Below are 15,609 nucleotides of genomic sequence, written 5' to 3'. Positions count from 1 at the left end.
ATTCCAGCTTATGGGAGTGGTCAATTTTAGAGGCAGAACCAATTAAAATCCCTATTCCAGCCCAGAGGATGGCGAAACATCTCCTCTAAGCTGAGGCCTATTTTTTGATCAGAGCTTGGATTACACCCTGACCCGTTTCTAAATTCACTCTGACCTTTCTCTCTCTCTCTCTCTCTCTCTCTCTCTCTCTCTCTCTCTCTCTTTATCTGGCAGACTTGAGAGACACGAGAGGTCACGTGTCGGGGGATAGGATGTACAAAACTGTTGCTACTACTTGTTAGCAAGCTAACACACGCTAAAGGAACTAGCTCGATAGCTAGCGGATAGCAAGCTTTACCTGTTGGTATCAGCTTTATATGCCAGCATAGCAACAACAATATTATATTACTGAACTTGCTAATATTTAATTTAATGTATTGTAATGTAATTTGTAAAAAAAATTTCATAAATTTTGAATTTTTATAAAACAAGTTAAATGGCGACGCTCTATTGAGATAAGAAACTTCTCAGTAACGATCAGTAAATATCTTTCCATAAATTTTAATCTGGCATATAAGTACGACAGCTGTGTGAAGATGGGCAATTAATCATATGCACGATTTTACCCAATGGAACAGTCGGGGGAATAGGATGTGTCCGGGGGGGATAGGATATAGATAACTGTTGCTAATATTTGTTAGCAAGCTAACACACGCTAAAGGAACTAGCTCGATAGCGGATATCAAGCTTTACCTGTTGGCATCAGCTTTATATGCCAGTGCAGCAACAACAATATTATACTGCTGAAGTTACTAATATGTGATTCACATTTAATAAATAAAGTCACATATTGACACTTTAATGAGAAAAATTCTCAGTAATGATCAGTAAATATCTTTCCATAAAATTTAATCTGGCATATAAGTACGACAGCTGCGTAAAGATGGGCAATTAATTATATGCACAATTTAACCAATGGAACAGTCGGGGGGATAGGATGTGTCGGGGGGGATAGGATGTAGATAACTGTTAGCAAGCTAACATACGCTAAAGGAACTAGCTCGATAGCAAATAGCAAGCTTTACCCGTTGGTATCAGCTTTATATGTCATCATAGCGACAACAATAATATTATATCGCTAATATTTGATTCTTAATATTTGACATTTCCATCAATTTTAATCTAGCATATAAGTATGACAGTTGGGGGGGGGATACGACACCGGTTCTCCAAGACCCCTGGTTTAAACAGTGTGTATATGTGTGTTTGGGGGGTGTTGATTACATAACGTACATGTTTGAATGACGTGTGGGGGGCTGCTGTGGCTCCCAACTCCTCTAAGTACTCGTCCCAGTTAAAGTCCATTTCCATTTCTCCACACTCCATGTCTGAGAGAGAGAGATACAGAGAGAGAGAGAGAGAGAGAGAGAGAGAGAGAGAGAGAGAGAGATAAAGAGTTAAAATAAGGCTTCTAAGTCACCAAATCATTTTTCCCACCAAATCATTTTTGCAGTATTGCTTTGAATTTCTCTGCACATCATCTGACAGCACGTGACGTCTGGCGTATGAACACCAGTCATTTATGGGACTAAAGACTACACCATGACCGCAGGGATGACTCCTCTGGAACACCCCTCTTTTCACCATTCACACGCTGCAGTCTTCAAAGCTGTCCACGAGCTTTAAAGCAGCATATGTTCAAACCACTTAAAGACGAGGCAGCTAGTGTAGATGTGGGGGGCTGAGCGTACACGGTATACATGCCAATAATGAGTGGGAGGAGGGATGAGGGGGAGGGGTGTGTATAAAATAAGGCCAATTTCACTATCAGCTCTGGGAGCGTATGCTTGAGCATATGGTAGTATCATATACACTGTACAGCACAGGCTTAATCAAAGCCCTGTGTGAGTGAACAGATACGCTGTATAGAAAAGTATAAGATCCTTGAGGAACTTTTGGAGGTTCTTCAAGTTGAAATTGTGCAGGAACCTCTTATGGTGTTTTGAGGAATCTTCGAGAATCATCAAAACTTTTTCGTGAAGGTTCCTCAAAGCACATTTTAGAGGTTCCTCCACAGTTTTAGTCAAACCACTTAAAAGATACACTGTTAATAGTAACAGATCCTTGAAGAACGTTTGGAGGTTCTTCAGTCTGAAGCTATCTAGGAACTGCTTAAAGTGCTCTGAGGAACCTTCAGGAAAAGGTTCCTAGAAGGTTCCACAGATCACCTAAAAGAGGTTCCTCCACAGTTTTAAATTGAAGAACCTCCAAAAGGTTACATTGTATTTCAGCCCATCTGTATTTTTTGACAGTAGTTTGGACATTTATATGGACAAAAGTATTGGGACACCTACACATTACACCTACAGGAGCTTTCATGACCTCCTGTTCTAAACCCATAGGCATTAATAATATGGAGTCAGTCCCCTTTGCTTTGCAGCTCTAACAGCAGCAGGTTGGAAGCTCTGCAGTTACTGAGCGTTAGAGACTCAGAGGCTCTGAGCTCAGCACTCGGCCCGACCCCGCTCTGTACCTTTACGTGGTCTGACTCTTGGTGGCTTGGAGTTGCTGTGGTAAGGCTATTTGCCTAGCTCGTATTAGACATGATGACCTCAAAAAAAAGGCCCCCAGTCATGTCCAAATCCAAGTATAGCAATCTAGCCTTGTACTTTCATTGGGGTGAAAATGCTAATCGCTAATGACAGCACAGCTGGCACAGAGACCTTCATCACCACACAGCCTTCTGAGAGACAGCCTCAAACGCTCATATTTGTAGAATGTAGAATGTGTAAAACTAAGGTGCTTTGTGCTTTGGGAAGCAGGGTAAAGACCTTCAATGCCGGTAGCCAGATACACAGCAGAACTAGCAAACGCAGCTAACCACACAAAACAGTCAGCCAACAGTGCAGACCACACTTAACCCCCAGCAAAAGTACAGCAGCCGTAACAGCAGCAGTCGGAAAGCTAAAGGAACCGCGTCCAAAGTGATGGAGGTTTTAGCGCTAGACGAGGTTCCACTTTTAGCTCCTTTTGACGGCTCTTTCAGCTGGTGCTTCACAGTTGGAGTTTCACAGCGTTTTTAGTGAATGTGGTTGAGCCAAAGAAGTAAAGCACATTCCACGTTGGGACGCACAGGACATTACAGGAGCCCTGTACAATGATGAGGATGATGTAGCATCCTGCCCCACCCTCGATCAGCACTGAAAGGCGAGCAGTGATGGGATCAGCCCCAGAAACACTGGTCGGTCCATCTGTAGTTCTTATACGGCATCCCTCAGAGAGTGTATATGGGACCCTTTTTATTTAGGACAGATTAATCTAGATGAACCTATTAGCACCCTGCAGGTGTGGGCTATAGAGGGGTATAAAGCCCCCCAGCATTGAGCTGTGGAAGGACTGTGTTCTCTGGAATGATGGATGGTGCTCCATCCATACTTTTGGGATGAGTTGGGGAGGATGAGGTGGGATGGCAGTCCTTCAACATCATGACCTAACTAACGCTCGTCACTGAATACAATCAAATCCTCACAGCAATGCTCCTACAAAATCTAGTAGAAAGCCGTCATCCCTGGACAGAAGAGAGAGTTACTCCAACAAAAGCAGGATCAGCTCTTTAAATGTCCTTGATTTTACCCTCGATCAGCACTGAAAGGCGAGCAGTGATGGGATCGACCCCAGAAACACTGGTCAGTCCTTCTATAGTTCTTATATGGCATCCCTCACAGAGTGTATATGTGATCCTTTGTATTTAGAGTGTAGTAATTAGTCATTTTTAATTATTATTATTTTTAATTTAATTATTAAATAATAAGCTCCAAGCGCTTCAGATCGCAAGCGAACGAAGGGACTCTCACCCACGCCTCTCTCTCTTACTCCTAATCCCTCCGTCAGGACTAATCCCATTACATCACTACAATAGTCATGACATCATCATCAGCAGCAGCCTCCTCATCATCACTGTGGAGGACTTGCTGACTCATAGCAGGCCTAAGTGCACACGTAACAGACACCACATCTGCACGCACACCCCTAATTAAACTCCTCACAAAAACACTCCACTGTTGGACCACACGGCACGCTGTGACGCCATGATGACACGCGCAAGTCATTACCATACAGCGCAGCCTCCAACAACACACAACAACGTGTGGACTGGCCGAGTGACTTGCGCAGAACTAGGGGCACGCGCTGAGGTGACTCACTCTCTTCTTCGGCGCAGTCCTGTCAGTGGGTTTGAGTCACGCTGCGGTATCGCAGACTGAGTCACAGCTAACGTGCCGCATCCAACAATACGACCACTTCACGCAGCAGAGTGAGAAATGACAGACAACTCGTTCGTCTCATCACTAGCCATGTTTTTACCCTCCTTTTCGAACTTGCAGAATAGGTACACTGCGTGTCCAAAAGTTTGTGGACACCCCTTCTAATGAATGGATTCAGTTTCTTTCAGTTGCACCCATTGCTGACACGGATATGCACGTGCACATACACATAGTTTGTCTAGTCCCTGTAAAAAAAAAAGTACTGCCAAAAAGAATAGAATAGGACAGACGGATCTAGATGAACCTATTGGCATCCTGCAGGCGTGGGCTAGAGGGGTATAAAGCCCCCCAGCATTGAGCTGTGGAAGGACTGTGTTCTCTGGAATGATGGATGGTGCTCCATCCAGTACTTTTGGGATGAGTTGGGAAGTTGGGGAGGATGAGGTGGGATGGCAGTCCTTCAACATCCTGACCTAACTAACGCTCTTGTTGCTGAATACAATCAAATCCTCACAGCAATGCTCCCACAAAATCTAGTAGAAGACCTTCATCCCTGGACAGAAGAGAGAGTTACTCCAACAAAAGCAGGATCAGCTCTTTAAATGTTGTTGATTTTAGAAGAAACAATGAATAAAAGGGTGTCCCAATACTTTTGTCCATGAAGTGTAACAGTAATTATGCAATTATGCAAATGTTTCTTTGTAGAGGATTTGGCTTATTTACACCTTTAAAACACTTCAACAGTATATGTTATTTGACTGGGGTGTCTATTTATTTATTTATTTATTTACAAATGACTTTATTAAAGTAATTAAGTTTTGGTGAAACTTTTATCTAAGGCTTCTTTTGTTATTTTAAATTAATATAAATTACATTATTTAAATGATAATAAACAAATAAATTAAATTATCAAATACATACATTATAAAATTATTAACTTTTATAATTAAATTATTAAATAAATTAATTAATTTCTTAAACTAAATTCAAAGAATAAACATTTAAGAATTTATAATTTAATTTTAATTATTTAAATTATTTAAAATGCTTAAATTATTTCCCTTTGATTTAAGTGATTTTAGGTAGCCGACCTACGGTAAATGCTTAGGTGAAACCATGTTTCACCAAGTTAGGGTCAAATTGCTTCCCGATCTTGCCTACAGTAGACCTATATACGTTCATACTAGAACAATTTTTTTTAATATATCTGAAATGTCTGAAATGACATTATGACGTGAATTATGTTAATTTAAGTAAAAAAAAAAAAAAGTGAGCAAATCCTCAACAATAAATAAACCTCGCTAGAAAGGGAGTTTCTGAACTTCTAATTCAAAAAATGGGACCTGTAGAGACGTTTGAAATGTTTGACAAAAATTTGCGGACACATTTGAATGCATTACTATGGCATCAAAATCGGCCTTTAAATGCCCAATTACAAAAAAAACGGATCAAACTAATTCTGCAGATTTTAGCTGTATGTGGGAGAAGCTTGAAGATTTTGAGATTACAATAAGAGGAACAGCAAGTTGGCTTTTCCATTTTCTACACACTTTAAACACAATTTCTATTTATTTTCTTAATTTAACAGTTAGAAAAAAACAGAATATGATATTTTATAATATATGTAATGTGTCAACACTTATGAAATTATACTGTAGAATGAACTGGAAACACACGTCATGTGACCAGGGGCTCCAAAACATTTGCATAAGACTTGTTACCATACTGACAGTAAGGGTGTACAGGTGAGTCATCCACCATACCTGAGAGACCCGGTTCTGCTCTGCCATTGGTCGGGCTCTGGATCTTCCCCCCTGCTGATGTCATCATCTGCGTCTTATGAAGGCTGTTGCCTTGGTAACCTGTATTTTCCAGCTGCGTCTGCTCACAGCGAGTTCGCTGCCTGTGGGTTGGGAAGGTAAAAGTCAAAGGTCAAATGACTTCAATGGTAAAAACCCAGAAAAGATCACCTAGAAAATCACCACAGCCGTCACCTTCTTCCCAGCACACTCTGCATTTCTCTGTTTTCACTGTAAATAATGGCGCACCACTACCCAAACACCCGAACCTGCACTTTTGGTTTCTTAAAGAATTCCACTTTGATGAGAATGAGAACCTCCACATGATAAAGCTTACGCAGATCAGCAACTAGCAACTAGCTGATCTCCAGATAATAATATGGACTTTAGTGGAGACCACAGTGAATGGACAAAAGTATTGGGACACCTGCTCATTCTTATTTCTTTTGAAATCAGGGCTGTAAAATGAGTTGATCCTGCTTTTGTTGGTGTAACTGTCTCTACTGTCCATGGAAGAAGACTTTCTACTAGATTTTGGAGGTGCATTGCTGTGAGAATTTGATTGCAATCAGCAACAAGAGCATTAGTGAGGTCATGGTGTTGGATGATGATCACCACCGCACTTCGTTGTTCTCAACACTGCTTCCACTGCTCCGCAGCTCAATGCTGGGGGGCTTTATACCCCTCTAGCCCATGCCTTGTACTAGTCATGGTGCCAATAGATCATCAATGTTTTTATTCATTAGAAGGGGTGTCCACAAACTTTTGGACACATCTATAGCTATATTGAAATCTAAGAGTGAATGTAATGATCGGTCAGAAAGTCAAGCAGAATGCTCATCAGGAGGAGCTCCTGAGATTGGCTGGAATTCTATCCAGCTGCTCCACTTCTACTAATGTAAACCCAGTGCATTCATTACAGCCTTTCACAAACACCTAATTATAGAGGCCTAAAACCCAATGGATATCGTATTACTCGTGCAACACCCAGCATTTGATTGTCATTAAATTATTAAATCAGCCATAACATTAGCACCACAGACAGGTGAAGTTAAAAAACATTGATGATCATCTACAGTGGCTTCTGGCAAGGGCTGGATACATTTTTGGTGGAATGAGAGGGACCTGCTCAATGTTAAGCAGGTGGTGCTAATGTTATGGCTGATTGGTGTAAATGATGTATTGTAAACGTCAGATTGAAGACACTGTCTTCTGCACTTGGACTATGAAACGATGGAGGAGAACCACTAAGAAGAACCGTCTGAAGCCACTTTCTTAAACAACATTCTCGTAATTAAGATTTGTGAATGTTTAAGGAAGCTCCACATATCGTTAATGCTCTATAACAACGAGGCACAATGTTGATGTTTTTTTTTTCAGAACCATGAAACCATGCCAAGAACCATTTAGATAAATTAGCAAAGGGTGTTGCACTGGTCTGCTGACGCACTGCCCTGCATAGTTTCCTATTCCCTGCCCCAACACACCTGATCCAGCTCGTCAGCTAATTATCAAGCCCTACAGGAGCTGGATCAGGTGTGTTGGGGCAGGGAATAGGAAATTCCAAAAGGACACTAATGTAGCATTCGAGAGCTCATCGTCAGGTTGTATGGACATCAGATGGTTAACTAGTAACTACAACTTCACTCAGTTCAGGTGATTATCTGAGATCCGTAGGATATCAGAAAATGGCAACATTGGGTCGTCCACAAACATAACACATACCATAAAATAATATCAAACTTAGATAGATAGACAGACAGACAGACAGACAGAGAGATAGATAGACAGACAGAAAGATCCCAAAGGAAATTAAGCAGCCATTAATCAATTAACAGCAGTCAGCTGAGCATTGGAGTGTAAAGAAATAAGTAAATAAAAATTAAAGGTCATGGTATCTCCTGCACTCGTGTATCATCTAGAATCCAGAGTGTGATTTACAAGCGGTACAAATGTTTTTTGGATAGGTAGGATGATGGGGCTATAAAGACCTGCAGGCTGTGCGAGTGAGGGATTCACAGATTCAGAAAAGAGGTGGTACAGTGCAGTGAGGGTCTCGTTGGATGTGTGTAAAATCGTTTGCAAAATGATTGGCCAAAAAAAGTGATTGGATTTGGGCATGTCAAAGGCCACAGTGTGAAGGAAGTAGCTGGATCTGCAGGTGTATGGAAGCATACGGTCATACAGGTCTACCAGCAGTGGCAGAATGCAATGGGATCTGCAGGAGCCTGAAGGTACTAACACCTTAAATACACAAGGTGACTTATTTTTCCATCTGGGGAGATTATCATGCTCTATTTAGAGTCTGTAATTTCGTGACTTGCATAGTACACTACATAGGGAGCAGTGTGTAGTTTGGGATTGATCCTCTGTGTTTTCTTCCTTCTTCGTTGTGCTCTGAAGTCTTTCCTTTGAGAATTGAAGAATTGGCACATTTTACATTAAATTGCGTTTATTAGGAATGCCTGCAGTCATTGGCCCTATTATTATTACATGTGTGCAATTCCACATGCACCTACAACTCTACTGTACTCTAACTTTACCCACTTGGTGTTCTTTTTTTAATCGGCTTTACTTTAGTGTATATTTATAGATTTTTGTTATTATATTTATTCTGTTTCTCTCTTTTTATATTGATATTTATAAGATTATGTCGGTAAATTGAGGAACTGTAATGTGAGAATTTCTCTGCACAGTGCAACTGCTTGTTTCTGCTGTGCATATGACAACAAACTCTTGAATCTTGAATTACTGACTGTAGTCCATCTGTCCATCTGGACAATTTACCAGTTACCCTTAACCTCATCCATCAATGGAAAGGGACCACCACTGGACTGGACTGGATCATCAACCAGCTTGTTTTTGGTTGTCAGATTATTCTCAACCTAGCAGTGACCCTGAGTGTGTATAATGTAATGGACAGTTCTTAAAGCTCGAAAATGAGATTTGCGAATGTTTGAAGAAGCTCCACATAAGGTTAATGCTCTAGAACGACTGGAACCATACAACCAGGCCAAGAACCATTTAGCAAAGCAGGTGTAGGTGCACTGGTTTTCAACTGCAGTTCCACTGAGCCACTGCCCTGCATAGCTTCCAATTTCCTTGCCCCAACACACAGGATCCAGCTCATCAGCTAATTAATAAGCCGCCATCATGAGCTGGATCAGGTGTGTCGGGGCAGAGAGTACCTGAAACTGTACTCTACTGGAAATGCTTTGCCATCAGCGGCCGGAGTCAGAGAAAGCACAACTGGCCATGCTCTCTCCAGGTGGGTAGACAGCTCTCTCCCACCCAGCATCTCTGTTAAACTGGTATGGCAGAGCTGCAACCGGCGCCTTCCCGGCGAGAACAGAATCCAGGACTGGAAACCGGATTCAAGGCTCAGATTTGAAGGCCTCTGCTGCGGTGATTAGCATTTAAGTTATGGGCTCATGCTTTTTATTCGCTGGGAGCTAACATATTAGCTCATTGATGGAGTGTTAGATCAAGACAGATCTCTTCTGGCTGGTCTCCCTCTGTGCACCATCAGGCCCCTGCAACTTATCCAGAATGCAGTGGCATGGGTCGTCTTCAACGTTCCTAAATTCAGCAATGTTCAACTCCACTGCTGCGTCCTCTCTTCACTGACTTCCTGTAGCTGCTGCCCAGGTCATCAGATTCAGAACCTTGACTCTGGCCTACAAATCCAAAAGCCGATCTGCACCAAGAGCCCTTCCAGCTTCAAGTACGGCTCGGCTCGACCCGCCATCCCTCAAAATCCACGGAAGACGAGCGTCCAGACTTTTTTCTGTCCTGCACCGAAGTGGTGGAACGAGCAGCAGAGTCCAACACTCGCTGTCTTCAAACCCGGACTGAAGACCCTCCTCTTCTGAGAATACTTGGGTGAATAGCAGAGTGGTCTCCTTACTGACTTGTGTTTAGTAGAGTCTAAGATTAGAGGATCTTTGAGTTTGTAGTCTATTCAAACTAGCTGAGGTTTTTCTTGGGTAAATAGCAAAGCACTTTTGTAAGTCGCTCTGGATAAGAGCGTCTGCTCAATACCTTAAATGTAAATATAAGACAGTAGCCTTAAATATTACACTTTTATAAGGTAAAATTCTCAAATTACCCGAAAATGGAAACGTGATACAGTACAATGCAGCGCCCCCCTGCAGTCTGAGAAATGAGCACATTTCCACGTCACACAATTCAGCTCTAATCATTTCCCCTCTTCAGTTTAATAAAAACAGATTAAAGAAACTGTATTAGATCTCATTTGTATTAAATCTACAGATAACAGCGATTAGCTTGTCTGGCGTTTATTAATGCGTGGCTCTGCCTCTGCCCAGAATCCACTATGCATAAAATCAGCTGGCACAAATCTTACGAATAGGAATAAATGGAGAAAGCTCCATGCAGCTTCTATTATACTGTGAATAGTGTGTGTGTGTGTGTGTGTGTGTGTGTGTGTGTGTGTGTGTGTGTGTGTGTGGGAAAGAGAAAGAAAGAGACTGTATGTGTGTGTGTTGCATACAGGTTCGACATGCACGACTGGCCACCAGTTCCACAGAAAACGAATTCCTCGAAGACTTGTGTGCCACTCTTCATTAGAAACACACTCAGCTCTATCTGGAAGCAGTGCTGCCTCATGGGAGATTGGTGGCAGAGGAAAAAGTCAATACAGTGAGTTTTGGCTCAACATCAACATTTCCCAAACGGTCTGTTTTTGGGCCAGAAGAGAAGCTTGTTTAACAAGGTAGAACAACGCTGAAGCCTAATCCTCACAACATTCCCAAATGATCAGAGTTCAGTCTTTATTTCTGGTTTCTTACTGATTTTCCGAAAACTGCAGAAATATGAAGTCGCTTTCTCTGAAAAAACTGAGGTCAGATGTTAAATTAAAATTAAATGTGGTAGAAATTTTATCCAATGTAATTTGTATTAAAACTGGAAAACAAACCAGTTTTAATGGAACTTATCATTGCTGTCATGCAAAAACGTTCCATCTTCATTTTTATTTTATTTTTTACATATTTACATAATGTAAATCTGGAAGTTGGTCTGTATGCTGTACAGTATCTGACCAATAGAAATGCTCCAAAATTATTGAAAAAAAAACAAACTTCTATTTAAAGCTAAGGCTGCAAGCTAAGCTAAAGCATTAGAAGATGGGAGTGTGCTATCATGAAAGCAGACACCAGCCGAAGGCCAGTACTGTATTTTATCGCAGCTGTGCTGTTATTTCACAATATCCCACAACCTTGAGTGTTCTTTAACTTTTTTACAACAATTCAGAAAACAAATAAAGTACAAAAAAATTCACAAAAATAGCTTAGCATTTAATACATTTTACTGTTAGTATCCATATTACACAAATTTTAAATATTAAATTAAATATAATATTTATTGATCGATATTTAGGTACAATATTTAATGCTTTAAAATGACTTGGGGTATTTATTTTTTTACACTTACTTGCCTTAAAAGTTCATGTTAGTTTTCTTCTTCTGTGAAGTTGTCATGTTGGAGATATGGGGTTTTTGTCTCGACAGCAATGAAATGTAGTATTTCTCAAATGAAGATAGTTGTAAAACAATTATGAGATTAATTATTATTATGAGCTTATTATATTATTTTTACCTTAAACTACTACAATCACCCACTGAAAAAAAAACACTAATGAATGCACTCTATACACTATATGTCCAAATGTTTGTGGACACCCCTTCTAATGAATGTATTCAGCGACTTTAAGTTGCCCCCATTGCTGACACTGATGTGCAAATGCACACAGACACACACAGCTTGTCTAGTCTCTATAGAGACTGAAGTACTGCCAATGTAATAGAATAGGACTCATCAACATGAGCCTATTGCCACTATTCCTAATGCCATCTAACAGCCTGACCTCACTAATGCTCTGGTCGCTGAATGCAATCAAATCCACACAGCAATGTTCCTCCAAAATCTAGAAGAAAGCCTTCCTCCCTGGACAGTACAAACTGTAGTTGCTCCAAAAGAAGCAGGATAGGCTCCTTTAATGGCCTTGATTTCAGAAGAAACAATGAACGAGGAGATGTCCCAATACTTTTGTCCATTTTTGTAGTGTATCTACAGCAGAAATTGCTGCTTCCATCAATTACAAAGCACTCAAACAGCTCTTCCTGATATTAGACATATCAGATGATTCCATCTGCCATCACAGAGGACCCAGAAGTGGCAGCATTCATCTAAACGATACCGTGTGACGCGTCCAACAAAATCCAGCACTATTCGGCAGGGTTCTTCGGCCAGCATGGCTGCAGTTTCACGCAGACCGCGGGGAGATTACGGTGCATTATCTGAACTAATCTCAGATGTGGACCGTTTCAGAGGCTTTGTGCAGCTCTTGCTATCGATTAGCCCTGATTGCGCCAGATGCTCGGAGCGCAGGCGGGGCCTGCTTAATCCAGCGCTCCGTTAAGTTTTCAGAAGGGAATTAAAGGATTATTTGAACACAATTTGCTGCTGCTTTTCTTCCCAGAATAATGACGGGCTTTTCCAGTCTTAGAGACTTTTAATAATCTACTGTAATCACACTACCGGGAGGTACGGGTGGAATAGCTGACAGCAGAGACTGCATGTCTGCGTATGAGCGTGTGTGTGTGTGTGTGTGTGTGTGTGTTTCTGTATGTGTAATGCTCAAAGTGGCAAGCGTTTGCTGTAAACTCTGCTGATGTCATCTCAATACAATATCAGCTGATCAGACCAATAGTCATTTGATCTTTGGGAAACATCCCCTCAAAATTCCTAATCAGTCGAGATATGTAAAGGGGAATTCCACCAAACTTTTTAAAATTCAGTCTTACAGACGTTCAGTAAATAAAGTCATTCAGAGAGCTTTAATGTCAAACCCAAAAAAAGCTGAAGGGCTGAGATACAGTCTATACAGTGGTGACATACACTGACCGGATCCTCTGATGTGTGCTCTGTGTGCTCTGAACAGATTATAAAAATATGAATAATATATTTATATTTATATATTTATTATAATATAATAAATATCCAACCAACAACCAACAAAAACAACAAGCTCATTGACTCTTTTTGCTGAAGGGTGGGGCTTTATCCTTAACTAGCAAACTGATTGACTCTTTTTGTTGAAGGGCGGGGCTTCATCCTTAACCAGCAAGCTCATTGACTCTTTTTGTTGAAGGGCGGGGCTTTATCCTTAACCAGCAAGCTCATTGACTCTTTTTGCTGAAGGGCGGGGCTTTATCCTTAACCACCAAGCTGATTGACTCTTTGTTGAAGGGCGGGGCTTCATCCTTAACCACCAAGCTCATTGACTCTTTTTGTTGAAGGGCGGGGCTTTATCCTTAATTATCAAGCTGATTGACTCTTTTTGTTGAAGGGCGGGGCTTTATCCTTAACTAGCAAGCTGATTGACTCTTTTTGTTGAAGGGCGGGGCTTTATCCTAAACCAGCAAGCTGACTGATTCTTTTTGTTGAAGGGCGGGGCTTCATCCTTAACCAGCAAGCTCATTGACTCTTTTTGTTGAAGGGCGGGGCTTTATCCTAAACCAGCAAGCTGATTGACTCTTTTTGTTGAAGGGCGGGGCTTCATCCTTAACCAGCAAGCTCATTGACTCTTTTTGTTGAAGGGCGGGGCTTTATCCTAAACTAGCAAGCTGACTGATTCTTTTTGTTGAAGGGCGGGGCTTTATCCTTAATTAGCAAGCTGATTGACTCTTTTTGTTGAAGGGCGGGGCTTTATCCTTAACTAGCAAGCTGACTGATTCTTTTTGTTGAAGGGTGGGGCTTTATCCTTAATTATCAAGCTGATTGACTCTTTTTGTTGAAGGGCGGGGCTTTATCCTTAACTAGCAAGCTGATTGACTCTTTTTGTTGAAGGGCGGGGCTTTATCCTAAACTAGCAAGCTGACTGATTCTTTTTGTTGAAGGGCGGGGCTTTATCCTTAATTATCAAGCTGATTGGCTCTTTTTGTTGAAGGGTGGGGCTTTATTCTTAATTATCAAGCTGATTGACTCTTTTTGTTGAAGGGCGGGGCTTTATCCTTAATTATCAAGCTGATTGACTCTTTTTGTTGAAGGGTGGGGCTTTATCCTAAACTAGCAAGCTGACTGATTCTTTTTGTTGAAGGGCGGGGCTTTATCCTTAATTATCAAGCTGATTGACTCTTTTTGTTGAAGGGCGGGGCTTTATCCTTAATTATCAAGCTGATTGACTCTTTTTGTTGAAGGGTGGGGCTTTATCCTTAATTATCAAGCTGATTGACTATTTTTGTTGAAGGGCGGGGCTTTATTCTAAACTAGCAAGCTGACTGATTCTTTTTGTTGAAGGGCGGGGCTTTATCCTTAACTACCAAGCTGATTGACTTTTTTTGTTGAAGGTTGGGGCTTTATCCTTAATTATCAAGCTGATTGACTATTTTTGTTGAAGGGCGGGGCTTTATTCTAAACTAGCAAGCTGACTGATTCTTTTTGTTGAAGGGCGGGGCTTTATCCTTAACTACCAAGCTGATTGACTTTTTTTGTTGATGGGCGGGGCTTCATCCTTAACCAACAAGCTGACTGACTCTTTTTGTTGAAGGGCGGGGCTTCATCCTTAACCAACAAGCTGATTGACTTTTTGTTGAGGGGCGGGGCTTTATCCTTAACTAGCAAACTGATTGACTATTTTTGTTGAAGGGCGGGGCTTTATCTTTTACTGATTAGCTGACTAGCCTTTTAGTTGGAGGGATTTTTCCATAACCAGCAAGACGAGGTTTTTGAGTCAAACCTTGATCTGGACTCAGGTATTCAGGTATACTCAGGTAGTGTGAAAGTGGCCTAAATCCACTCTGAATGACTCTGTTTACATCTTAACTATGTAATTATGCAGAAATGAAATCAATCAATTAATAAATCAATCAAAAACTACCTAAAATAATCATGGACAGCTCCCGAGTGGCACAGCTACCTAAGTGCTGGCTGCCACAGCCAACCATGTCCAGGAGTCCTAGAAAGCATAACTGGCAGGTGGGTAGGATGTCCCTCCCACTCATCCTACCTCACTGTTAGCTAGGGCTGCAAAGGGGTGCAAAGTTTACGATAACTTTCTAGTGAATTACCGGTAACTTTCCATAGAAACTTTAGCTCGGGAACTTTGGAAATATTCCAAAGGGAATTTATGGGAATTTATTGGAATTAGTAGAAAATATTGGATAATTTGAATAAACTTCATCATACACTAGCATCATATGTTTTTTTGTCAACAGAAGACATAAAGGCATAATAATACAAATAAATTTACCCATAATTCCCCATAATTACACATTAATTCCCATTAATTCCCATAGTAAATTTCCTGGAATTTTGCAACCCTACAGTTAGCTAATGTAACAGAGTTAGAGGTTAGTGATCTCCTCCAAGCGTGTTGAGCTGTCCAATGATGCCAATATGTTTGCAGCAGATTAAAAAGATGGAGGAGGAGCTTAGTGTGACTCAGAGAAAGCACATGCTAGCCTTCGCTCTGCCAGCACTGGTGGCATGGTGTGGCTGGGGGTGTCTTGACCAGTGGGTGGGAATTGGAAATGACTAAATTGTGG

The 15,609-nt window shown here is 41.2% G+C and overlaps 1 protein-coding gene across 3 annotated transcripts in view; it reads right to left on the bottom strand.

Moving 5' to 3' along the window:
* Window positions 1-15,609, bottom strand: part of sfmbt2 (Scm like with four mbt domains 2) — a 67,855-nt gene that overhangs the window by 45,993 nt on the left and 6,253 nt on the right. For 2 of the 3 annotated variants that reach the window (XM_072674155.1, XM_072674156.1), the window contains exons 2-3: window positions 6,005-6,144; window positions 1,273-1,367 (exon numbers count right to left, since the gene is read on the bottom strand). In XM_072674155.1, the coding sequence (XP_072530256.1) occupies window positions 1,273-1,367; window positions 6,005-6,071 (162 nt within the window). In that variant the 5' untranslated portion in view covers window positions 6,072-6,144. The remainder of the gene's footprint in view (window positions 1-1,272; window positions 1,368-6,004; window positions 6,145-15,609) is intronic. The other variant, XM_072674157.1, reaches the window with a different exon arrangement.

The sequence above is a fragment of the Salminus brasiliensis genome, chromosome 2, assembly GCF_030463535.1.
Source record: "Salminus brasiliensis chromosome 2, fSalBra1.hap2, whole genome shotgun sequence".
NCBI classification, from domain to species: domain Eukaryota; kingdom Metazoa; phylum Chordata; class Actinopteri; order Characiformes; family Bryconidae; genus Salminus; species Salminus brasiliensis.
This window is presented reverse-complemented; position numbering and strand designations above follow the sequence as displayed.